The 25,942-nt window shown below is 49.0% G+C and overlaps 2 protein-coding genes and 1 non-coding gene across 9 annotated transcripts in view; 2 read left to right on the top strand and 1 right to left on the bottom strand.

Annotated features, from left to right (window-relative positions):
* The window catches only part of CRYL1 (crystallin lambda 1), a 92,677-nt gene extending 69,390 nt beyond the window's left edge, over positions 1-23,287 (bottom strand). The window contains exons 1-2 of one of the 3 annotated variants that reach the window (XM_061170709.1): positions 23,198-23,287; positions 3,398-3,505 (exon numbers count right to left, since the gene is read on the bottom strand). In XM_061170709.1, coding sequence (XP_061026692.1) covers positions 3,398-3,480 — 83 coding nt within the window. In that variant the 5' untranslated portion in view covers positions 3,481-3,505; positions 23,198-23,287. Of the gene's footprint in view, positions 1-3,397; positions 3,506-11,179; positions 11,350-11,565; positions 11,647-23,197 lie in introns of those variants that run through there. The other 2 variants (XM_061170708.1, XM_061170707.1) reach the window with 2 other exon arrangements.
* On the top strand, positions 1,247-1,372 carry LOC133076714 (small nucleolar RNA SNORD22). Its single transcript, XR_009697601.1, has one exon. It is a non-coding gene; the product is annotated as a small nucleolar RNA SNORD22 (small nucleolar RNA).
* Positions 23,288-23,672: 385 nt separating the features above from the next.
* The window catches only part of IFT88 (intraflagellar transport 88), a 71,872-nt gene continuing 69,602 nt past the window's right edge, over positions 23,673-25,942 (top strand). For 2 of the 5 annotated variants that reach the window (XM_061171077.1, XM_061171079.1), the window contains exon 1: positions 23,727-23,808. The gene's annotated coding sequence lies outside the window, so the exon portion shown is untranslated. Of the gene's footprint in view, positions 23,809-23,957; positions 24,034-25,942 lie in introns of those variants that run through there. The other 3 variants (XM_061171082.1, XM_061171080.1, XM_061171083.1) reach the window with 3 other exon arrangements.

Here is a 25,942-nt window from a genome sequence, read left to right as displayed (position 1 = left end):
CAGGGATAAAAACTCTGCAGAGCACTTAATGCTCCAGGACTCCAATGCAAACTCGCTGAGGCTGGATCTCCTCCCAAAATCTTACCTTCATCTTCCTTATCCCGACCCCAATCCCTCACTCGTTTCTCCCAGAAGCACTTTCTTAATAAATCACTGGCCCAGGAATCTTTGTCTCAGGTTCTGATTCTGAGGAACCTGATCTAAGACAACCCCAGGTACTGGAATTATCAGATATATAATATAAAGCAATCACGTATTAAATTCTCAAAGGTTCGAAAAATGGAACCACAAACAATCAGCAAACAGTGAGAAACTTAAAAATGAGCAGGTATATTTGGAAAAGAAGCAAATAGAACTTTTAAAATGGAAATTTAATTACTGAAATAAACTCAGTGGATGGTTTAAATAACAGATTAGACACAGTTAAAACTAGAATTAGTAAACTGGAAGAAAGATCTAAAGAATGTACCCAGAATGTCCTGCAAAGAGAGAGGGAGATGGAAAGTTGAAAGAGACTTTAAAAGATCTGAAGGCTAGAATGAGTTGGTTCGATATACATATAATCAGAATCCCAGAAGGAAAACAGACCCAGCAATCTCACACTTAGGTATGTACCCTGTGGACACTCTTGCACTTAAGCACCGGGAGACATATGAAAGGATAATAATGCAGCATTGTTTACATTAGCCCCCAACTAGAAACAGCTATGACGTTCATCAGGATAAAATATAAATAAATAACAGCAAAGTCATACAGTAGAATATTATATAGCAATGGACATAGGTGTACTACAGCTATAAGCAATGACATGGGTGAATCTCACAAAAATATTTTTATAAAGCACAAAAACAAGCAAAACTAAACCATATATTGTTTAGGGAAACAAATATATGATACAACTTTTTTTTAGGCAAGGTAATGGTAGATACAAAATCAAGGAAGATGGGGGTCAGATTCAAAAGGTGGACACAGGGTATTGATAATACTCTAGACCTCAAGTTCATGAATGTTTGTTTTATTCCAGTCTTCATAAACTAGTATAAGTGACCTGTTGTTTTGTATATATTTAACATGGAAAGTAATACTTGCAGAATCTCTATAAAACAAACAGTATAGACGAATGCTGAAGATGTCTGTCCTTGGCATGTCAGATAAACCATGGCTGGACTCTGTGTCCTACCATGTCTTTGAGTGGGTTCCTGACCATTCACAGACCTAAGTTTTCTCATAAAATACGGCAGTAACTTCCCAGTGAAGAAACATTCACACGTCTTACCTCCTGCCCTAGTCCCAGAGCCTGTAAAGGTGAACCCACTAGGGCTGGCTGCAGGAGAAGAGGAAAGCTTGTTCCACATGGAACTGTCTGAGGGATCATAAGAATTTCTAAACAAGGCAAAGGAGGGAATAAATTACTGGTTGAAAAATCAGTTGTTGGTTTTTTTTTTTTTTAGGTCTGAGAAAGAACAAAGCACACATAATGGAATCCAACTCTTGGAGGATATCAAAAATGGAATTTTCTTATACAACCTACCTGTTCAAATTAGCATACAATCATTTCAGCCTCTCTAATTAAAAGTTTTGTTTTGTTTTGTTTTGTTTTTTGAAAAAGGGCTTCCCTGGGGCTTCCCTGGTGGCGCAGTGGTTGAGAGTCTGCCTGCCAATGCAGGGGACATGGGTTCGAGCCCTGGTCTGGGAAGATCCCACATGCCGCGGAGCAACTGGGCCCGTGAGCCACAATTACTGAGCCTGCGCGTCTGGAGCCTGTGCTCCGCAACAAGAGAGGCCACGATAGTATGAGGCCCGCGCACCGCGATGAAGAGTGGCCCCCACTTGCCGCAACTAGAGAAAGCCCTCGCACAGAAACGAAGACCCAACACAGCCATAAGTAAATAAATAAATAAATAAAAATTAAAAAAAAAAAAAGGGCTTCCCTGGTGGCACAGCGGTTAAGAATCCACCTGCCAATACAGGGGACATGGGTTCAAGCCCTGGCCCGGGAAGATCCCATGTACTGTGGAGCAGCTAAGCCCATGCGCCACAACAACTGAGCCTGTGCTCTAGAGGCCTAGAGCCACAACTACTGAAGCCCACGTGCCTAGAGCCCGTACTCTGCAACAAGAGAAGCCACGACAATGAGAAGCCCGCGCACTGCAACGAAGAGTAGCCCCTGCTCACTGCACCTAGAGAAAGCCGCGCACAGCAACGAAGAACCAAAGCAACCAAAAATAAATAAATAAAATTAATAAATTTATTAAAAAATAAAAATACGCAGTAACCTCCACCCCATGGGGTTCACTATGAGAATTAATGCAGTAAGATTACTAGGCTATAAGCACCCTGGTGGGAAGGACTAGCTCTGTCTTGTTCATCTATGTGTCCCTGGTTAGTAGCACGTGCCTGGAACACAGAGGTCCATATGCCAATTCCCCTTCCTTGCACACAGTACAGAACAACGCACTAGGGGGTGTTTAGTTTTACGGTGGTTGTTTCCTTTTTTGGTTTTTGTTTCTTTTATTTGCTTATGTTTTTCAGATTGATGTTTCATCTTGTCACTGGCTACATGATACTCTGTGTAAGAAGCAACTTGACTTCTCTGGGTTTTGGGTTCTTACCTGTTACACAACAAAGTTGGGCTAAAGTATATAATTTCTTGATGCCTATAGCCTGACATCATACCCTATATATTAGTCTTTTCAAAGAGTCGACGATAAAGCATCTTTTGTTACACAAATGCACATTCAAGTTAACGATCATGGCTATGCCCCAAAGGAGGAGAGTAACTCCCTAACAAACCAGGCCCCAGAGGGAACCATGATTAGTGACGGTATCTTGGGGGAGGGCGGGGCATGAACTAGTTTGGTTCTTCTGTCTTTGGACTCCCTGTTTTGGCCTTTTTCCTTTTGGTTCCTATTTGTCCTCTTCCTGGGATCGCCCCTAGAACTCCACCCCCTGCGGCTTAGCGCCCAGCATTTGCTAAGTCCACCTACTCTCATGCCTTAAACGATACTTGTCACAGTTAATTCTGGTCCTGCCATGTCAGAGCAACAGGTCAGAACAAACCTCAGGACCTCTGTTACTGAAGCGTAGGGTCCACACAGCTCCAGGGCGTGTGACACAGGAGAGCAGCTCACTGACTCACTCGGGCTGGAAGCTGAGGGTCTACACTCAGTTCCTCCACGCCCCTCACACGTCTTCACCGCCCTAAGTCCTGTCCTCATCATCTGAGCCCCTGCTTTGGTGTGAATCCCATTCTCCATCAGCCTGGCCTTCACCCGCTCCAAGGCTGCGACGGCAAAGGAGCGTGAAATCACAGGACTTAACAGCCTTGAGGACACGGAAAACAAGACCACCTGAGGCCACGGGCTGCTGGATTCCTCCGCAGGTGCAGTGGACTCACCTGATGCTGTCCAGGGCGTGTGTTACCTGCCGTGGCTCAATGTCGTACAGTTTCACCTTGAAGCCTGCGCTGGCGAACAGCATTGCCCAGCTTCGCCCGATGAGGCCACTGCAGGGAGAGAAATTGAGAGGCCACCCGTTAGCTTGAAAATGGAGCGTTTCCATTCCCGGCCCAGGAGGAAAGTTTCAAATCACACGGCACCCCATTCCTAAAATCTTTGATATCTTAAAACTACACATTCTGACAGCGGTATCTGCTTAAACTGTTGCTTCCATGCAAGAGCTCCTGAGACCTCACTCCAGTGCCCGTCCAGACCCCGCGGGGAGCATGGCTGAGACCAAAACCCCAGCAGGGAGGGGGCAGGGAGTCCAGGGGAGAGGCCCCCCTGGGGACCCCCAACTGACCACTGTCAGCCAAGTAACTGAATCTGAAGAACAGAGACAGCATTTCCCTTCTCCTCCTCCAATAAATAATTTCTGCTACCACCACCAGCACTTGAGGCAACATAAAAACTGTTCACATCTCGGGACTTCCCTGGTGGTCCAGTGGGTAAGGCTCCGTGCTCCCTACATAGGGGGCCCGGGTTCGATTCCTGGTCAGGGAACTAGATCCCACATGCAGGCCGCAAGAAGTCCGCACGCTGAAACTTAAGATCCCACATGCCGCCACTAAGAGCCGGTGCAGCCAAATAAATAAATATATTTTTTAATTTAAAGAAAAGAAATGAATGCATAGCGCCCAAACCTTGGTTTCTAATATCATCTCCAACGAAGGAAGCGGGCTCAGTGTCCCTCCCCTGAAGCATCCTCACTGAATCTGCAGGGATCCACCTGGACCCCCGACGTCGCCCCATGGGACTTGGGGGGAAAGGGGGGCCAGTGCAAAGGGGGTGCTCAGCTGTTGGCCTGCTGTGATCAGTGAAGCCCTCTGTCTCTGACCCCGAGCCTCTGTCTCCCCAGCATTTGGGGAACGGTAGCAAAGCGCATCATTAGTTTCCCAGTAGACGGAACAGACAGCCCACAGGCTTCACCATGGCGACTGTGTGAGCAGCTCCGGGGAAGGGGGGTCAGAGCAGCAGCCTGGGGACAGGCTCCAACAAGGACTCTCCCCACTCCGGCCCCCCAGCCCGTCTCCCCCCAACTCAGCTAATCTACAGCCTAGCAGGCCTCCTCTTGACCAAAATCCTTCCACGGTCCCAGGCGCTCAGCCCCTAATCCAACCAGGCAGCCTGGAGCCTGTCTGGTTACAAGGTATCTCCGTGAAGCCACTGGTCCCAAATGCCCAGTGCAAACAACGAAAACCATCTCTACTCAACTTTGGAGCAGGGAGCAGCATTACACAGCAGGCTGTACTCCAGATTCTTCCGCACTATGAAATAATGTAAGTTTACATAGTATGTACGTACAAATTTTCTGTTAAACCCTCAGTGCCCTAGACCCGCACTGTCCAATAAGGTGGACCCCAGCCACATGCAACTATTTAAATTAACAAGAATTAAATTTGAAAATTCAGTCCATCAACAGTACAGACCCGTTTCAAAGTCCTCGATGGCACACGTGATCGTGGCCACCACCTTGGACAGCAGGGGTGAACAGAACATTTCCATCTCTGCAGAGCTGTTCTAGAGCATAGGAGGGAAAAGGAAACCCTGCAGAGCACAAGCCAGAGTCTGAATGAGATAGTCCTGCATGAAGACATCCTCGTCCTCTTCACACACACACGCACACACACACACATTCTCTCTCTCTCTCTGTCTCTCTCTCTGTCTCTCTCTCTCTCTCCAAGCTGCAAGGTCCAGGTAAAGGCCAGTACCATTCATGCTGGTCACCCCAGTTGACCCGCCAACAACTGGCTGGTCTGAAGCAGGATGCACTGCAAGTGTAAAAACATACTGGATTTTGAAGACTGCCCAAAAAAAGGATGTAAACTATTTCATCAATAATCTTTATATCAATTATTCATTGAAACAATAACACTTACACTTTGGAAATATTACATTAAATAAAATATATTACAATTAATTTCACCTGTTTCTTTTTACTTTCTTAATGTAACTACTAGAAAATTTAATTATGCATGTGGCTTGCATTATTGGTCTAAGGGGCAGCAGCAACTTAAACGATGTCTAGAACTATAATTCAATCATTTATCCTTGTATTTAGTTTGGCATTGGGACACCTAGTTCATCCCCAGGCTGGGCTCACACAGAAGTCAGTCACATGTCAATCTCCCAGAGGCTGTGGTTCCTCATCCACAAATGCACTGGGAGACAGACCTCATGCTACTGCTTCCAACCTTCCCATCAAAGATGTTTCACAACACTCTAGGCCGCCATGGTGCTCCTGTTTGAATACTGGCTGCCAGGTAAACTAACTGATCTTAATAACTCTGTTTATGGCTAAAAAAATCAACAAAAGACAAATGTCCAAAAGGAAATAATATTTATAATAGATAAATACACAAAAAGTTCTACAAACTCAAAAGTAAAAGGTGAGGGGCTTCCCTGGTGGCGCAGTGGTTGAGAATCTGCCTGCCAATGCAGGGGACACGGGTTCGAGCCCTGGTCTGGGAAGATCCCACATGCCGCGGAGCAACTAGGCCCGTGAGCCACAACTACTGAGCCTGCGCGTCTGGAGCCTGTGCTCCGCAACAAGAGAGGCCGCGATAGTGAAAGGCCCGCGCACCGCGATGAAGAGTGGCCCCCGCTTGCCACAACTAGAGAAAGCCCTCGCACAGAAACGAAGACCCAACACAGCTATAAATAAATAAATTTTAAAAATAAAATTAAAAAAAAAAAGAAGTAAAAGGTGAACATGCCAAACAAAAGGGGGGAACCTGAATAAAGTACGTGAACAAATTAACTGGGAAACATACTTTACCACCTTAGTTCAACGATAGCAGATAAAATCCCGCTGAGATGGCAGAGGCTGATCACGCGCAGTGCTGGGAGGTGATGCGGACGCCCCCTCACCAGCTCCCAGGCCTTTTACTTCCAGAATTTATCTTAGGTTAATATAAGCAATGCACAAAAATAGGTACTCATGGTAGAATTTGTACTAGCAAAAAAGTAAAAACAAACCTTCTAATATTCAGAATTGGTTAAATAAATCATATACAGAAAAGGCAAACAGAGCAAATTTTTTAACCATTGTTGAATACAGAGGTGGGTATTCTTTTTTCTGTATTTCAACTCTTCTGTGTTTGAGAATTTTCATAATAAAAAGTTGGGGAGAGATGAGTTGTATTCCATACAACAGGCATTAAAGGCAAAGTCAGTTTATTTTTATTGTCGTGGGTTTCAAGGTCTGTATGGCCTACATTCCTCTAGAGGAGGGACCAGGGGCAGAAAGCCCACTCCTGGGGGACCCCTCCCCCAACTGTCAGTCACCGATGACGTCACGAAGTGGACACCAGCACCCTGTGCTTGAAGAGGACTGAGCCCCCATCTCCTCAAAGCTGGGCCTAAACTATGGAAACTGTACGTCAGCATCAGGTACTGCGGCTGAAAGATGTTAACGCTGGGGACACAGCGGTGGGCAGGCGGGGGCAGGAGGGCGGACACAAGTGAGCCCGTGCAGCAGGGAGTCACAGCCAAACCCCAGAGACAGGTGCAGGACCAGGTCACAGCCCAGGACGAAAGGGAGCCGGCTCACCGCTTTCCCACGGCTTTCTGGTCCCCAGCGCTACCTTACTTTGGGCCCAGATACAATTAGCTTCCTGGTCTTAGAGCCAGTGACATCTTGCTAACTTTTCCTGAACCCCTACAAACCTGGGGAATAGAATGGGTCCTTACCATTGTGACTAATGCCTTAAAGCAGGGGTCCCCAACCCCCGGGCCGCTGACCAGTACTAGTCCTCGGCCTCTTAGGAACCGGGCCACACAGCAGGACGTGAGTGGCGGGTGAGCCAGGGAAGCTTCATCTGCCGTCCCCCATCGCTCCCGTTACCGCCTGAACCATTGCCCCCCGCGCCCCTGGCCCGTGGAAAAACTGTCTTCCACGAAACCGGTCCCTGGTGCCAAAAAGGTTGGGGACCACGCCTTAAAGCTTCTAAATTCATAGATCTAAATTGGTATTTCAAAGGCTGCTGCAGATGAACTTATTCTGTTACACGGCAGCAAAGCAGCCAGGGAGAAAAGTGAAGTAATAAAACTGGTTCAATTCTAATTTTATCGTTAATGGCACTTAGCTTTGAATAAGTCCACTCTAGACACTTTTTAAAGTACTTTTCCATTCTACAGTTACTTATTTACTGGGCAAAAGTTGAAGTAAAACAGTCTTGATCTCAGTTGGCTATGGAATATTTGCCGATAAGAGCTATTAAATATTTCTAGGAAAACCATGTTTAGTGTTGAACTGACGACAGGCAGCTGGAGCGTCCTAGGGTTTGCTCTGTGCGTCTGTGTATATGTCCGTGTGTCTTGTGCTTTAATGCAGAAGTAGCAGGAAAAAATGTATGCCTCACAAAATTTCTTATAAAGAATGTACGTAGTCACCTCAAAGTAAAATTCTGGAATAAAATAAATGAAAACAAGTTCAGGGGATGCATAGCCTGATATAAGACAACATCTTAGCAAGCCTTCCCGCTACACATCTCTGTTACAATAGCTCAAACATCTGTCTACTAGGACCAGGCATGAGGGACATACAACTGGTGATGACACAGTTTCTACCCTAAGGGGAGGCTCCCAGAAGCAGAACTTTTCCTGGAGGACTTGGTCCCTGAGCTCAGTCCTAAAGGAGTGTGCCCAGAAAAAGGGGACAGCAAGAGGGCACATGGGGCCCCAGTGAGACAGGCTGGGACCCGGGACCCGGGACCCTTTGCCGCAGTGCTTACACCTGCGTACACACCTCTCCTCGAGCTACAGATACAAAGACACTATAGGGACCTAAAAATAACTGCGCGCATGAGCAGTGGGGACAAATTATGAACAAGATACAAAAAGACCAAAGACCCAACGGCCTCATCTGAGGTGCTGGGGGCAAAAGCAAGGCCCCGTGCATGATCGCTGCACACAGCACCACCAGGGGGGTGGGCAGACCACTTGAGTCGCCCCTCTGGCGGACACGTGGATCTGCCCACACCCCCGGCTCACGTCCCCACCCACACCCCCTCAGCACGAGTCCCAGTAAAGCCTTGCTTGAGTTTCTCCTCTGGCACCTTATCAATTTCTGCTGATTAAAGAGTCCAAGGACCTTGGCTGGTCACACCAGGAACACACGACCACGCTGGCCTTCCTAGACAGATCCTACCTTCAAAGCTCAAGGCCTAAAACCTCAGTGAACACAATGCAGTGTACGTCGGAGCACTGAAGTCACATTTCGGCTCAGAAACACCGTGGTCTCTAAGGCGAGCTGAGGGTTACCAGATACGAAAGCCTGGCAACACCGTTAGGATGGCTTCGGGAGACCCATCTCTACTGCCATTTTGTAAAGCTACCGTTTCCAGACTTTCCCCCTTTAATGTTTGCACAGCCCTGGACCCAAGGGGGTTTTCTCTCCTTTCTTAATTCTTCAAAAACACACTCTTACTCTCTCAGGCCCACTGCTCTGAAGGGGCTCGCCCTGCATGCTCTCAGGAAAGCCAAGTCGCCTGAGGAAGAGTGGCCTTTACGAAAAGATCAATGGAAAAGAACTAAATAGGGGTTGTATTCCTAGCACGCACTTTTAAGAGGGAGTCTGGTAATTATTAAGAAAAAATGGAAAAACAATGGCCCAGTATGTTCCCAAAACTTTGAAATATGTATATTTTGGTCTGTTGAAATCCAAGAATGAAACTCAACCAGGTTTTAGCCAATTAATTCACACTCCCCAGGCCCATCTTTTGAATGGATGCCCCTTGGAATGACCCACGGGGTTGAGAGAGAGAGAGAGAGAGAGAGAGAGAGAGAGAGAGAGAGAGAGACAAGGGGTACAGGAGGGGAGATGGGAGAGAGAAAGGGACCAGAGGGGAGAGGAGACAGGGAGGAGGGAGGAAGAAGGGAAGGAAAGCAGGGCTACCGCAGAAGCAGTGATGGCTGCTTTCGGAGGTGCTAAAGGTGTGGGGGAGGGACTTCCTTGGTGGTGCAGTGGTTAGGAATCCGCCTGCCAGTGCATGGGACACGGGTTCGAGCCCTGGTCTGGGAAAATCCCACATGCGGCGGAGCAATGAAGCTTGTGCGCCACAACTACTGGGCCTGCGCTCTAGAGCCCGCGAGCCACAACTACTGAGCCCGTGTACCTAGAGCCCATGCTCCGCAGCAAGAGAAGCCACCGCAATGAGAAGCCCGCGCACCGCAGTGAAGAGCAGCCCCCCTCGCCGCAACTAGAGAAAACCCGTGCGCAGCAACGAAGACCCAACGCAGCCGAGAAAAAAAACAAAGTGCGGGGGAGACAGGACCATCTCCTAATTCGTGTGGTGAATGAAGTTCGCCAGCCCTTGTCTAATTCTTTTGTCAGCCTCCCTCAAGGAATCAGAAGTAAACTGACTCCCCATCGTAGCTCCTTCCCACAAGAACCAGAGCCAGAGAAGGGTGCAGCTGACCCCGGAATGACAGGGTCTGGACACCACCGGCCACTTACACGCAGGCTTTCTTACATGGTAAATCCTGCGGGAAGCAGGCTCTGGGGCTGGGTACAGCTGAGGAGGAGGAGCCGACTGTCAATTAAACTGACTTTTCTGGTGGGAATGGACGGTGGGCACCGCTGACCCACGAGTGGTCCAAGGGTCACCTGTACAGTCAACTCCAGACTCCACTCAACATTGTTGGGTGCTGGCAGGACACCAGTCCCAGACCGTGGTTGATACACACTTGACCCTGGACAAAAGGTGCAAGGCAAGCATAGTCACCACGCCCGGTACAAAGTACACTTTTTTCTATATTTTATACCCCTTCAGGAGGCAGCCACACGCCCACGTGCCTGGAAAGGACAGAGGCACAGGTAACTCCACTTCTCCATGTAAAGGAAGCTGACACAAAGCATCCTGTCTCCATCCTCAGAGGGCTCTAAGGAGACACCCGGACGGGGATTTGTTCTCAGGACGGGGCTGTGACGGGGGTCAGGCAGGCCAGCACCTCGGCGGCGTAACCGGACACTGAGCCACCCAGTAGGTGCGCCTAACGACCAACTGCAACTACCGACAAGTGGGTAGACTGCTATGCTAGCTTACCAACGGAAAGGTGCACATAGACGCCTTTCTTAAAAAATGAAAACAGCAGTTGTTTTACAAGAGGGACGGAGCACAAACCAGAAAACCGTGGATGGAACTTAAGCTGCTAGCCTGACACACAACTCCCAGCGAACCGGATGCCCTCGGGATAGGGCGCCCTCGGGATAGGGCGCCCTCGGCACGCAGGAGGCGCGGATTCGGACCGCGCGGACCGCGCCCGCCACCCCCAAGCGGGTTCGCCGAGTGACAGCCTCGGGCCGGAGCGCGCGAGACCCCCCCCGCCGCGCCGGCCCCTCCGGCTGACCCAGACCCGGGCCCCTCCGCGCCTCCGAGCGCCCATCCCTGGGGCTGGAACGCGAGAGAACACCCTTGTGCGGGCCCGCGGCCCAACAGCTCTGCGTCCACTCGCAGCGCCAAGCGCCACTGTCCCCGCTGGGGCCGCATCACCGAACTCAGTCCGCATCCGCATCGCGCCGCAGCCGGGCCGCGCCCCGCAGTGCGCCCCCGCCCGCGCCCGGGCCGGCCGGGTCCCGGGAAGGCGCCGGGGCCACGGCAGCCGCGCCGCCAGCCCCCCCGGGCGACAGCGCCCGCGCCCCGCCGCCACCCTCCCGGCCGCGCGGGCTCGAGCCCTACCTGCCGACCACTGCCACCCCGCCGGGCGCTGAGGACGCTGGTGACGCCATGGCCCACGCGGTGCCCAAGCCCACAGCTGCAGCGCGCGCCACCCGGGCACTGGCTCCGCCCGCCCCAGAGCTGCGACAGGGCCCGGGGGCCTGGCCCGTGGGTGGGGCGCGGGCGGAGCCTCCACCTCTCCACGCCCCGCAGGCGCGCAGCGCTCCGGGCCCGGCAGGCGGGGCGCTTAGCACGGCGTCGGGGGAGGGGGGCCGCCTGGCCCGTCGCGGGCGCGCGGAGCATCCACCTCCCCTCGCCCCGGGGCGTGCACGGGCGGAGCTGCCGGGAGGCCCACGTGGACTGGACGCCCTGGGGCAGAGCAGCCGCTTCGGGCTCCAGGAACTCACTTTGTTTTGGCCATTTCCCAACGGCGCCCCTAAAGTCGGTGCACGGGGAGGGGACACCTCCAGACCAGGACAAGGCGTGACCGCTAAAGGACCCCGCAAACTTATCCCTAGAATCCCCTTCCTGTGTGAAGACATTAGCACCACTTCCGTCCACACCAGCTCAAGGCCTTAAGCTGAGGACGGTTAGTGCTGAGTTCACACTGGTAGTTCGTTTCTGGGAAGACCCCGCCTTTCTCCGCAGATGAGGCCGAGGCCCAGAAGCCTTGGGACAGCAGGCAGAAGAGCTGGGGGGCGGGGCGTCCAGCAGACTGGAAGGCTGTGTGTCCTCCTACCAAAGGCCTAGCTGGTTTCTGCTCCAGGAGAAGGAAACGTCACCGCGCCACCCCTGGCTCTTTTTGGAAACGGACCGGAGGAAAGGGCATCACATGTCCCGTGACAACACTGTCTGCACAGCACAAACGGGGACACACCAGTTATCCAGGTCAAGACGATTAGGCAGCTGTCGAGCGGAAACGCGTGACACTGAGACTCGGGTGACGCACGGAGCCCTTCCTCTGTCTTCCCCGGTCAGGAGCGAAAAGAGGAATGTCAGAGCCAGAGCAATTTCACAAGTTATCAATACACATTTGAAAAGGCACTCAACTCACTTTAGAGAAGAGAATGAAAAGTGACACAACAAAGATGTCGTCTTTCGCCCATCAGACTGGCTGAAATTATGAAGACTGATAATGTTCCCAAGTCGGCAATGAAGTCTTTCAGAGGCACACCTCTTTCCTGCACAAATGCTACAGTGGTACGTAGTTGGGAGAGCGTCAGGTGCACCTGGTGCTGAGGGTACCAGACTGCAAGGCTTCCTCAGCCCAGGTCTGAGCGGTTTCCGTAGCCACACAGGCAGCAAGCCGGTCAAGGCGCGTGCAGAGGGCGCACCCTGTAGGGCGCGCTCCCGCGGTGGCAGCAGCTGGGCTGTTCGCTGCTCTGCGGTGCTAGCTAGCTCTTTGCTAGGAAGGTGCTGGTCCCTAGACCCGTGGCAGTTACCGGAGTCGTGAAAAAAGGCAAAAATAGAAAACAGTGCTCAGCCTTTGTTTTTCAGCGAGCCGTTACAGGAGCCGCGCACAGCCCAGGCAGCAAGGGCGGCCCCGGGAACTGCACTCAGCATCTCAGCATCAGATGCCAGAGCTCTGAACTGTGTCTGTGAGCATCTGTGCTGCGTCTCCATTTATTTTGTGCTCCCCTTAGCAAGACGCGTCCTAAGGTAACTGCTCCTTTGATTTACCCATTTCGACTTATGAAAAAAACTCATAGGAACGCTCTACTTCCAGATAGCAGGAAACTCAAGACCTGTGATTCAAGTTACATGTGACTCAAGAAAAGACTAATCGACTCTGTAAGGATAGATGAGTGGCTGTCTGGGCCTGGGAGTGCAGGGGATGCCTCAGGAGGGGCACAAGGGAAATTTTGCATCGATAGAAGTATTCTGTATCTTGATTATGGTGGTTGTTACACAGGTGTATAAATTTTCAAAACTCATTGAAATATACACTTAAATGAGTGTATGATATTATATGTAAGTTATACATATATACCTCAATAAAGTTGATCTGGGGGGGGAGTAGGATTTTGGATGATTTATATCCTTCGAGAATAAATGTTTGGTTCACCGCACCCCTCTCCCACATAGGGAAAAAAACACACAAAACCTTGATCAGCTGAGATGCTGGATGAGGGTACACTTGCAACACGTAGTTGGAACAAGAAGTCATAAATATTATGTTCTTCTGACCAGTAACAGAGGTGGTGCATGTTGCAGCCATTCATTTTTTCTTATTTTTATCTGTGTGTGTGTGTGTGTGTGTGTGTGTGTGTGTGTTACCTAATTTCTTTTGCCTCCCTCCTCCTTTTCCCTTATTATTTTATGTAAGGGCTGTTGGTAGTGTGTAACGTTATAATTTAGTCATTAGGTCACAAAATCCTCAGGTGAGACTTAAACAAATTAGACATGGACACCAAGAGTGTTGCCCAGAGATGGGTGCCATGACTCTTAGCTCTTGCTTTTCTTCCCTTTGGGGCGAGAGGGTTAGGGCCTCTCTGTGGGAGCGAGAACTGCATCTTCCTAGGAGAAAGCATGGCCTTCACTGTTGTGACAGAAGAGGTCAACCATGCTTAGAAGGGTGTTTAGACTGTGCCAGTTATTATTAAACTGCTGCCTCTCTGCTCCACATCCACCCTTCTGTACACATTCTGCTGTGCGACGCTGAAGCTGGCTTCCTGCGACAGTCCACCAGCAGGGGGCTGGAGAGAACACACGGGGGAAGTCGGTTTGCTGATCCTCCTAGTGTGGCCCTAACAATCGCCCGGGTGACCTCCACTGGCTCCTCCTCCAGCTTTGTGACCTCCCAGGCACAGCCTCTCACACCCCTCAGAGGCTCCACTCCCCCCCAGGCCCCTCCTCTGCTGGTCCCCAAATCTTCCTGCATCCCTGAGTCCCAGGAGTAGCGGCCCTCCTGACGTTCTGTGTGCTTTTCAGTCCAAGAATGACAGAACAAATTCTCCATATTAAATTCTCTGTTGAGTGAGACAGATAGATAGATACTCTGCTGAAATTTCTAGGGTGGTTTCTGTGTTTCAGACTGGAATTTTGACTTGCATAAATGTTGACAGCTGGTGTTTATCAATCAATTCTATTGGAACCCAGGTAGTCTGAAATCCATATGAATCTGTAGAGAGGTTTTCATATGAAATTCCTGGTGATAGTTTCAATGTGTAATCTCTGACATGTTTTCCCCTCTTTTCTTTTAATTAGCTTAATTGAAATTGATCTTGATACACCTTGGTTATAGATTTCTGAGATTCTTTTTTTTTTCTCTTTTTTTGGCCATGCCACGCAGCATGCGGGATCTTAGTTCCCCGCCTAGGGGTCGAACCCGTGCCCCCTGCAATGGAGGCGGGGAATCTTAACCACCGGACTGCCAGGGAAGTCCCCTGAGATTCTAATTTATCTTTGGAAATTCAACTTGGGTAGCCTGAGACTCAAGTATGAGAGGAAGGTCCGTGGTTCAGAAGCGGAAGCTGTTAACTTGATGAAGTTAAAACTGCATCCAGCCCATGAAAACACGTAGATTCTAACATAATTAGAAATCGAGTATTATTAATTGGAATGGGTTTGCACAGCCAAAGTTTCCTTATTACAAATCTTGCACTTATAACCAAGTATTCAGCCACTGAAAATGGGCCAGATGATGGCTAAGGTAAATTTGGGACACATTTCAGAGGCTGAATTCCTTGTGTATGTCCACTCATTTCTAAGATGAAACCACCTCAATGGCAGTTTCTCTTTTTTTATTATTATTTATTTATTTATTACTTCTTTTTGGCTGCATTGGGTCTTCATTGCTGCGCGCGGGCTCTAGGTGCAGTGGCTCAGTAGTTGTGGCGCAGGGGCTTAGTCGCTCCATGGCACGTGGGATCTTCCCCGACCAGGGATCCAACCCCTGTACCCTGCATTGGCAGGCGGATTCTTAACCACTGCACCACCAGGGAAGTCCTATTTGTAGACTTTTTAATGATGGCCATTCTGACTGGTGTGAGGTGGTACCTCACTGTAGTTTTGATTTGCATTTCTCTAATCATTAGTGATGTTGAGCATCTTTTCATGTGCCTACTGGCCATCAAGAAAATCTTGAACTTCATTTTGTCATTTTATTTTTCACACCAATATCATATTGCTATTCTTAACATTTTTTTTGTATTCTAGACAAATCAAATAAATATGTTGATTTCATTTAGCAGGAAGATTTCACCATAAAAGAAAATAAGGTATAATTATAGAAACAAAGAGTTTAAAGAGGAATGCTGTGGTGTCAGAATTGAATCAAAAATATCAGTAAGAACTCACACCTTTAAAAAAAAAAAAAGGTATTTTCCAGCTCTGCTCGCTGAAACAGCCCAGGCTTAACAATACCCAGTATCTCAAATCTGATCTGAACCCCCGATGCCCAAATCTTGGTCTGTAATGCCATTTTCACTAAAAGGAACCAGGACTCCATGGAGAAATTGTTGATGCGTGTTTGGTGCAGGAAGGGTACCAGGTTGGCTTGTGTGCCCAGAGGCAAGAAAGCATTCAGATACCAATGGGACAACATCGGTGGACCTAACACTCAGCCTAGAGGGTCGTTAGCAACGAGAAGATCCACTTGGGATATCTGGTCAAATGCTCTGCTCTTAAGTGACCCCAATTTACTTTTAAGACTTGGATTATTGAAATATTTCTTCTTTAATATTTTAGTTTCATTGGAGTATAGTTGATTTACAATGTTGTGTTAGTTTCAGGTATTTAGCAAAGTGATTCAGTTATACCTATACATATATTCATTCTTTTAGATTCTTATCTCATATAGGTTATCTACAGAATACTGAGTACAGTTCCCTGTGCTATGCAGTAGGTCCTTGTTGGTTATCTATCTTATATATAGTAGTGTGTGTGTGTTCATCCCAAGGTCCTGATTTATCCCTCCCCCTAAAATATTTCTTAAGAAGTAAGTATATAAAGGTTTAAGAGAATAAAGGCCATAGTATTTATGTTTTTGAGTTAAGAAAGGATCTGTGCATACATGGTAATGCTTAGTGTTCGAGAATTTGGGTCTCAGGGACAGCCTTGTAACTGCTATAAAAATGTGTATTTTTGGGGGGAAACCAAAGACTGAAGATAGTTTGTATTTTAGGGGGGGAGACTTTTGAGGAGACAGAAACATGTACCTCAAAACTAAAGGGTTCCTCTCTATTTTCATAAAGCACATTTATATCCACGGTCCCATGAGGCCTAGGAAAGCTTAAATTACACTATATTATTCATACTATATAACACATATAATATATTGATATTATTATATTAACAAAGAGTCGGCATTTTGGAAGCTGGAATTTCGAAATATATCCCTGATAATTCTTTTTCCTTTTCTCTACCTATTAAACTTCATTTGTTCATTTTTGCCAGTAATAGAGGGCTGATTTTCTACAGGACCTAGAGCAAGTGATAAGCCATTTCACACCTTTGTGTAAGTAAGAAAAAGGCACTTTTTCCTCAAGGCACTATATTCCCAGCCCCAGATAATTGTCATACTATACTGATGTTTTAGAACAAGATACTTTACTGCCATCTTCTGGAAAATTGTTTTTATTATTATTATAAGCAGCAAATCTATGATACCTATTATGTGAATAACCCCTCCTTAGATGTAGCCCCCTTCTGCAGTGCACAACCTTTACAACCATATGTGACAGAGGCTGTGATGAGTATAATATCATCTAGGGAATCCGTGTGCTTGAATGTAACTGTCCAGATAGATCGTAGCTCCTTGTCAGAAACTCAGCATTTCATAACCATTATAATCACTATGGCTTCTGTCCAGATGATTTCTCTTTTTTTTTTTTTTTGGCCACATGCGCAGCCCCTTGTGGGATCTTAGTTCTGCAACCAGGGATTGAACCCAGGCCCTCAGCAGTGAGAGCATAAAGCCCTAACCACTAGACCATCAGGGAATTCCCTCCAGATGATTTCTGAATTCACTCCGAGAAGATGTCACTCAAGGATTTCATCTCTGCCTGGGCTCAGGATTCTGGGGGTGGCAGGCGGCTCAGGGTGAGAAACCCAGACAGAAGGTAAGGGGCTCAGTCAACCAGCAGGGGGTCTCAGTTAAGCAAGCAAGACAGGTAGGACCCTCACCCTGAGGGACCTTGACTTTCTTTTCTGGGGTTGTAGAGAAAGTACTTAGATCTCCCTTTCAAAGTCATTGCTGGATAGAGACACATTTGCAATAAAAAAGATTTTTCTTGCCTTTTGACTCAGTTCAACAATGTTATATACAAGCCACCTCAAAAAGACAAAATCTAACATCTTCCCAAACCACCCCCATGTGCCCCCGTAATTAAACAAACCCACTCAAACACGAACCGAATGAATGTGGTGACTAACAGTGTTTCAGTGAAGTGATATCTAGTTCTTCATATGGAGAATTTTGATGAGCACATGTAAATACAACAATAATTCATTTCTCAGAAATTCCCTGGTGGTCCAGTGGTTAGAACTCAGCACTTGCACTGCAGGGGGCACAGGTTCAATCCCTGGTTGGGGAACCTTATCTCACACATATTTAAAAAATACTATCAGGTCACTAATGATTCTTTAGATCATGCTTTGGGGCTTACAAACAACTATAGTTTATTCCAACTGTTTTCAGGTGCAGTCAAGTGAGTTTAATGTTCTCTGCATCCTCCCAGCACTGCCTGTAGACCCTTGTGTGATGATGGAAAAGTTCTGCACATGGGTCTCCAACACACACCTGTGGAACGCAGCTAATGAGACTAAGGAACTAAACTTTATAGTTGATTTAAATTGAGGGCTTCCCTGGTGACGCAGTGGTTAGGAATCCGCCTGCTAATGCAGGGGACACAGGTGCGAGCCCTGGTCCAGGAAGATCCCACATGCCGCGGAGCAACTAAGCCCATGTGCCACAACTACTGAGCCTGAGCTCTAGAGCCCACGAGCCACAACTACTGAAGCCCGCACGCCTAGAGCCCATGCTCTGCAACAAGAGAAGCCACCACAATGAGAAGCCCATGCACTACAACGAAGACCCAACGCAGCCAAAAATAAAACAAATAAAAATTAAATTGAATTGATTTAAACTTCATTTTAAATAGTTACCAGCGGCTAATGGTTACCATATTAGACAGTGCAGCTTACAGATGTTTTTCCATCTGCCAGGAATGCCTTATTTCTGGCTTATCCATTGGTGAAACTCTTACAGTTGAATGAATGAATGAACGAATGAACAAATGTTACTGTTAGACCCTGAATATAGCTGACACAGAGCAATAAAAATACTTAATGCTGACAGTAGAAAGCACTGAATTTCACTGTTTCATGAAGCCCCTGCGCCTAGAGCCCAGGCTCCACAAAAGAGAAGCCACCAAGACGAGAAGCCCGCACACCACAAGGAAGAGTAGCCCCGCTCGCTGCAACTAGAGAAAGCCCGCACGCAGTAATGAAGACCCAATGCAGCGAAAAATGAATAAATAAATAAATAAATTTATTAAAAAAAAAAAAAGATGAGAAAAAAAATTTCACTCTACATTTTCAGGCTAATTTGCTTTCAGCTTTTAGGGCAAAAAAAAAAAAATGCCGTGATAATTTAAAATATTTAACAGGCAGTCGCTGCATTTCATGGTATTTTTCTGGGCAGAAGAGGTGAAAGGTTTTCACAGTGCCTAATAAATTACTTATTAGATAAACCAAGTGTTGCTAAGCTGGGGTGGGAATCCAGTGGTGGTAACACCTATGGTGTACTTGAGTAAACTTTTACGAATAAACAGTAACTATAAAACTGTGTTATGAGCTCTGATAGTGGGAGATCCACCGTACACCAGGTGTTAGGGAACGAATTGTGTCCCCCAAATTCAAATGTGGAAGCCCTGACCCCCAGGACCTCAGAATGTGACAGTATTTGGAGACAGGGGATTAAATTAAAAAGAGGCCTTGCGGGTGGGTCTTCATCCAATGTGACTCATGTCCTCATAAGAGAAGATTAGGACACACAGGGTGCCATGCCCAGAGGGAGACCATGAGAAGGGGTAGCAGAGAGCAGCCAGACTAAGGAGAGGCCTCAGAAGAAACCACGCCTGCCCACACCTTGATCTTGAAGTTCAGCCTCCAGCACACTGAGAAGTAAATTTCTGTGGTACTTTGTTACGGCTGCCCTAGCAAACTAGTACTCAGCAACTAGGGAAGGCCTTCTGGAGAGGGGTGGCCAGGCTAAGAGGACAGTAGGAAAGATCATTTTAGGAAAAGAGAATAGTGTGCTGTGAAGGCCTGGAGGTGAGAGAGACTTGAAAGCAAGTATGGCCGGGGCACGACGTGCTGGCAAGGAGGGCAAGGGGAGGGGTGGTGTCGTGGACATTTGTCCATGGACATTGTTGGCTGCCCAGCATCTGACACCCTTTGTATTTTAGGAGGATCCCAAAATGGGTGGGAGGAAGCTTCGGGGAGCAGATACCCTCCGTCTGAGCTCCCTGGAAGCCAGAACACGGCCTCTGACCGACACACAGCAAGCTGGCATTCCCATCTGGGGCTCAGACCCAGGAAGAAGGCAGACAAAGGGCAGGGTGGTTAGAAACGGTTCACAGTGGCTATGATGGAACCAGGGTCCAGTGGTAAAGTGGTACGTGCCAGAGCACAGCTGTGTGACAGCGCGTCCACCGGCAAGAAGGCCTCAAGGTAGTGAGATGGCAGGGCCACAGCAGCCGACTAAGCAGGGCGACCAACTGGTCCTGGTTTGCCTGAGCAAACGGGGAGGGCTGGTCATGACTCTGGCAGCTCGCTCCCGTGAGACGACTTTGGCTGGGTCTTGCCTGCCTGAGCTGCTGTTGCTTTTCCAAACCTTGTTCCTCAACCTCTCTGACAATTCTGAGTTACCCAATATCGAAAAGAAAAAATTCCTTTTCTGCTTCAGTTAGCAAGAATTGATTTTTCTTGGCTGCAGCAAAGAATCCTGTGTACTGACCCCTGAAGAGCCTTGTAAGGCACAACATGGAGTTTAGACTTTGTCCAGAGGTCAAGGCCAGTGGGGAGAGAGGGCACCAAAAGGTTCTGAGCAGAGAACAAGGTGATCAGATTTTCACTGAAGTGTGATCACTTTGGCTGCAGTGTGGAAAATAGACTGAGTGACAGCAAGAGAGAAGATGGAAGAGTGCTGAGGAGGCGGTGAGAAGAGTCCGGAAGTGAAGGAAACCAGGCGGCAAGAGCACCCTCGAGGCCTCCTTTTAACTTAATCCCTCTTTAAAGGCCCCGTCTCCAAATACTGTCACAGTCTGAGGTCCTGGGGGTCAGGGCTTCCACATTTGAATTTGGGGGCCACGATTCGGTCCCTAACACCTGGTGTACGTGAGGTCCTGTGGATCTACCACTATCAGAGCTCATAACACAGTTTTATAGTTACTGTTTATTCGTAAAAGTTTACTCAAGTACACCATAGGTGTTACCAGCACTGGATTCCCACCACAGCTTGGCAACACTTGGTTTATCTAATAAGTAATTTATTAGGCACTGTGAAAACCTTTCACCTCTTCTGCCCAGAAAAACACCACAAAATGCAGTGATTGTCTGCTGCCTAGCCCCCCAGGTTGGAAGTGATGGAAACAAGAATCTCTGTTCTCTCTGGAGCTTATATTTTAGTAATATGAGCTATGTGACCTTAACATTTTGTCTGCCGATGTAGGCATGTGCTTAATAAATAGTAGCTTCAGTTACGGCATGTAGGATCTTTAGTTGCGGCATATGAGCTCTTAGTTGTGGCATGCGGGATTTAGTTCCCCGACCAGGGCTCGAACCCGGGCCCCCCTGCATTAGAAGTGTGCCTTGCCGCAACTAAAGAGCCCGCATGCCGCAAGGAAGATCCCGCGCGCCACAACTATGACCCGATGCAGCCAAGTAAATAAATAAATATATTTTAAAAATAGTAGCTTCATTACAACATTTAAAATGAAGGGGACTTCCCTGGTGGCGCAGTGGTTAAGAATCCGCCCACCAATGCAGGAGACACGGGTTTGAGCCCTGGTCCGGGAAGATCCCACATGCCGCGTAGCAACTAAGCCCGTGTGCCACAACTACTGAGCCTGCACTCTAGAGCCTTCAAGCCACAGCTACTGAAAGCCCGTGAGCCTGGAGCCTATGCTCCGCAACAAGCGAGGCCACCGCAATGAGAAGCCCGCGCACCACAACGAAGAGTAGACCCCGCTCACGGCAACTGAAGAAAGCCCAGGCACAGCAAAGAAGACCCAACCCAGCCATAAATAAATAAATAAATAAATAAATAAATAAATTAATTAATAAAAGAATAAGTAAAATAAAATGAAGGAGATGATCATGAGCACTCCCAGGGCAAATAACTGTATCATACTTAAAGGGCAACCAAGTTTAAAGGAACTTGAATTTGTTTCCAATTAAACAAAACAAAAAAAAAATCAGGACTTCCTTGGTGGTCCAGCGGGTAAGGCTCCACGCTCCCAATGCAGGGGGCCAAGGTTCGATCCCTGGTCGGGGAACTAGATCCCGCACGTTGTCACTAAGGAGTCTGCATGCTGCAACTAAAGATCCTGCATGCTGGGTTTCCCTGGTGGCACAGTGGTTAAGAATCCACCTGCCAATGCAGGGGACACGGGTTCGAGCCCTGGTCCGGGAAGATTCCACATGCCGTGGAGCAACTAAGCCCGTGAGCCCCAACTACTGAGCCTGAGCTCTAGAGCCTGCGTGCCATGACTATTAAGCCCGCGTGCCACAACTACTGAAGCCCACGCGCCTAGAGCCCATGCTCCGCAACAAGAGAAGCCACCGCAATGAGAAGCCTGTGCACCCCAACGAAGAGTAGCCCCCGCTCGCTGCAACTAAAGAAAGACTGCGCGCAGCAACGACCCAACGCGGCCAAAAATAAATAAACAAATAAAATTTTAAAAAAAGATCCTGCATGCTCCAACTAACAGCCAAAATAAATAAATAAATAAATATTTTTTTAAAAAATCGAGGGAGCTGGAAATTTACAGCCTGGAGATCTAAACAGATAATGAAAATGGTTTCCATATATCGAAGTGCAGTGATTTGAAGGGCTCTACAGTGTTCAGGAATTAATTCACCAAACATGTAGTGAACAGCTACTTTGAGCCAGGCTGGGTAGCTAGATACTCTCAAGAGCTGTGTAAGACTTTACCAGATCTCCAAGCTGAGAAGCTAACAGGGTGTCCTGACAGCTGGCAGAAACACCTGGTCAGAGACAGAGGACCTTATTGTCACAGCCCAGCAAGCAGCCTGAGCTTCACACTCCCTCTGCCCACTCACCTCCCCAGTCCCACAGGGGTAGCCCAGGCGGCTGCTGCACGCACAGTGAGTTTGTGTCACAGCTGAGGGACCCTAAACTTTGGAAACCTCAGTTTTTTATGATGAACTGCAGGCCAGCACGGTGCTCAGACATCATCCCTAATATGCCAGAGGGCACAACCCGCCTTTTGCACTGGAGGGACACAACATCTCAGTCTTCCAAAGCTGTTCCCTATACAAACATCGTCAAAAAATACTCGTATTAGTCGTATTAGTATTAGAGAATACGTATTAGTCGACACAGTGGGAGGGAAATGACTTTAAGGAATCAGCTCAGGCAGCTGTGGGAGCAGCTGAAGACCCAGGGCAGAGCTGATGTTGCAGCTGAGTCTGAACGCGTCTGAGGCAGAATTCCCTCTTCCTTGGGGACCCCAGTCTGTTCATTCTTAAGCCCTTCAACTGATTGGGTGAGGCCCACCCACATTATGGAGAGTAATCTGCTTTGCTCAAAGTCTGCTGATTTAACTGCTGTCACATCTGAAAAACACCTTCACACCAACATGACTGGTGTTTGAACAAAAAACTGGGTACCATGGTCCAGCTGACAATTACATTAACCATCACAATGGTCCAAACAGAAGCAAGAGACTCACGGAGAATTGTCTCTCAACATGTACTTAAAGTTTAAAACTCACTAATTACACTGGTGTCTTTAGACGCCTCCCCGCCAATTTATTTTGAAAATTTAAGACAAACTTTAATGATGTGAACCGGTTATGAACTTCATTCCTCGTTCTCTTGCTGAGCGTCACTCAGGCTGGGTGCCGGCCTTGGCGCGTCTCGGGCCGCCCTCGAGGTGTCCAGGGCAGGAGCACAGGACAGGACAGGACCACGAGGTGCGCGGGCCCGCGCGGGCGGCCTGGGCTCTAGCCGGGACCGGGGGGGAACCGCGGGGGGGGGGGTCCAGACAGCCAGCGCTGCCCGGACGCGCTTCCAGGGCTCACAGGCTAGTGCGGCGACCACCGGAGGTATTCACAGCAACCAGCACCACCCGCCGGTGATCTGCCTTCCGGATGATTTCATCAGGATCTAGGAGACGTGGGCTCTCCCCCCCCCCAGTTCCTGTCCCACGCACCGCCCGCCAGCACCGCCTCCGCGGGGCCCCTCGGCTCCAGCTCCCTCCCTGGGGCCGCCCCGCCCTTCTCCGCTCAGGCCCCTCCCCGCCCTCCAGGCTCGGCCCCGCCCCCTCGCGGAGCACTGTGGGAGCGGCTTCCTTGGAACCGCGCGTGGCAACGTCCCGGCCGCGCAGCTCTCCGCCGAGTCCCGGAAAGGCCGCGCCGACCCCGCAGCCTTCGCGGTCTCCCTGCTCCCCTCGCCGCGAGGTAGGAGAGGGCCCGGGGCGGTGCGGGTGCCCGCCGCCCTCCGGGGGGGCCGTGTGGGGGGCGCGGGGGCTCTGCCCCTCCCCCGCCGCCGGCCCGTGCGCCCCCGCCCGCAGCCCGCGCGCGGCCCTCGAGCCCCGGACCCAGCGTTCGTGACGGGAAGCTCGGAAATCCCTGGGAAGGCTCGGCGGGTGAGGGAGGCACGAGCTCGGGCCCCGTCTCGCGGAGGTGGGCATTCCCGGGCCGGAGTCAGTCCGCTCCGCTGGGCGGCCGGGCTGTCCGGTGCGGTCCCCGGGGGGCGGGAGGCCGCAGGTGGGGACGGGGGCGGGGCCCCGGGGAGGCGGGGTGGGGGTCGCTTCCCGCGCTCAGTCCAGACGGCGCGAGCCCGGGAGCTGCCTTGGCAACAGAACCCGGGAAACCCGGGCCGTGGCGGACCTCCGCCGCCTTAGCTGTTCCCTGGGTGCTTCACCTTTCCCCACCGCACCCTACGCTCCGCGTCGGGCAGCCCGAGTCTCTCTCAGGTCTGAACTTTTTTGGTCTGGGGACAGCCCAGCAGAAAGGATCTCCAGTTGTAAAAGCTGCTTGTTGTTCTGAGAGACGTGTAAGCTAAATTGACTTAAATGGGGCTTGTAATCAGGTGGTTCCTGTTGAGCACAATGGTCCTCACAGTGTGGTCCCCGGGGCAGCAGCAGGAGCAACGCTTGGGAACTTGTTAGAAATCCACATTCCAAGGGGTGGAGGGGGGTGATGGCGACTCCCACCTGAGACTTGGTGAATCAGAAACCGGTATGGGGGAGTGGCAGTCTGATTTTAACAAGCCCTTGGGTTTCTTTCGTTTTTTCAAAATTACTTTGCCTATCAGTTTAGCATAGATTTGTTTGTTGTTGTTTTGGCCGCGCGGCATGGCACGTGGGATCCTATTTCCTGGACCAGGGATCGAACCCAGGTCCCCTGCAGTGGAAGCACGGAGCCCCAACCACTAGACCGCCAGGGAAGTCCCAGCGCTTGGGTTTCTGACACACGCTGACCTTTGAGAACCACTGGTGTCCCATTACCTGACCTAAAGCTTTTAAGTTAAAATATTTTGTATGTCTTCTACCACTGACAATATTTTGGGGGGTTGTTTTGGAATGAACATTTCTATATGATTGACATTTGCTCTCATAGTGAATTTTCATCTCCAAAAAGTAATGAGAAATTAACTCAAAAGACCTAAATCTAAGAGCTAAAGCCATAAAACTCTTAGAAGAAAACAGGTGTAAACCTTCTTGACCTTGAATTAGGCAGTGGTTTTTTAGCTGTAACACCCAAAGCACAAACAACCAAAGAAAAATATATGTGTGCATCATCAAAATTAAAAACTTTTGTGCTTCCAAGAACACTGTCGAGAGGTGGAAAGAGTGCACAGAATGGGAGAAAATAGTTGCTAGTCATTTATCTGACAAGGTCTAGTATCAAGAACATATAAGGGATTCTTTTTTCTTTTTTGGCTCTGCCAAGCACTGAGTCCTAACCACTGGACCGCCAGAGAATTCTCCATAGTGCAATAGTTTTAAAAAAATATATTTATTTATTTTTATTTTTTGGCTGCATCGGGTCTTAGTTGTGGCATGCAGGATCTTTAGTTGCGACGTGCAGGATCTTCGTTGTGGCGCGTGGGATCTCTAGTTGTGGCTTGCGTGCTTTGTAGTTGCAGCACACGGGCTTAGTTGCCCTGTGGCAAAAGGGATCTTAGTTCCCTCACCAGGGATCGAACCCAGGTCCCCTGCATTGGAAGGTGGATTCTTAACCACTGGACCACCCGGGAAGTCCTGCGGTAGCTACTCATAGTAGTCAAAAGTGGAAACAATCCAAATGTCCATTAACTAATAGACAAAATGTTGTATATCCTTACGATGGAATATTATTCAGCCATAAAAAGGAATAAAGTACTGATACATGCTATACCATGGATGACCCTTGAAAAAATGCTAAGTGAAAGAAGCCAGACACAAAAGGCCACATATTGGATGATTCCTTTTATATGGAATGTCCAGAATCGGCAAATCCTCTGAGACAGGGAGAGGGAGAAATGGAGAGTGACTGCTAAAGGGCCCCAGGGTTCTTCATGGGGTGATGAAATGTTCTGGAATTGGAT

The sequence above is a fragment of the Eubalaena glacialis genome, chromosome 16, assembly GCF_028564815.1.
Source record: "Eubalaena glacialis isolate mEubGla1 chromosome 16, mEubGla1.1.hap2.+ XY, whole genome shotgun sequence".
In the NCBI taxonomy this organism is placed as follows: Eukaryota; Metazoa; Chordata; class Mammalia; order Artiodactyla; family Balaenidae; genus Eubalaena; species Eubalaena glacialis.
The sequence above is the reverse complement of the archived record's forward strand: the minus strand, read 5'-3'. Positions and strand labels throughout refer to the sequence as shown.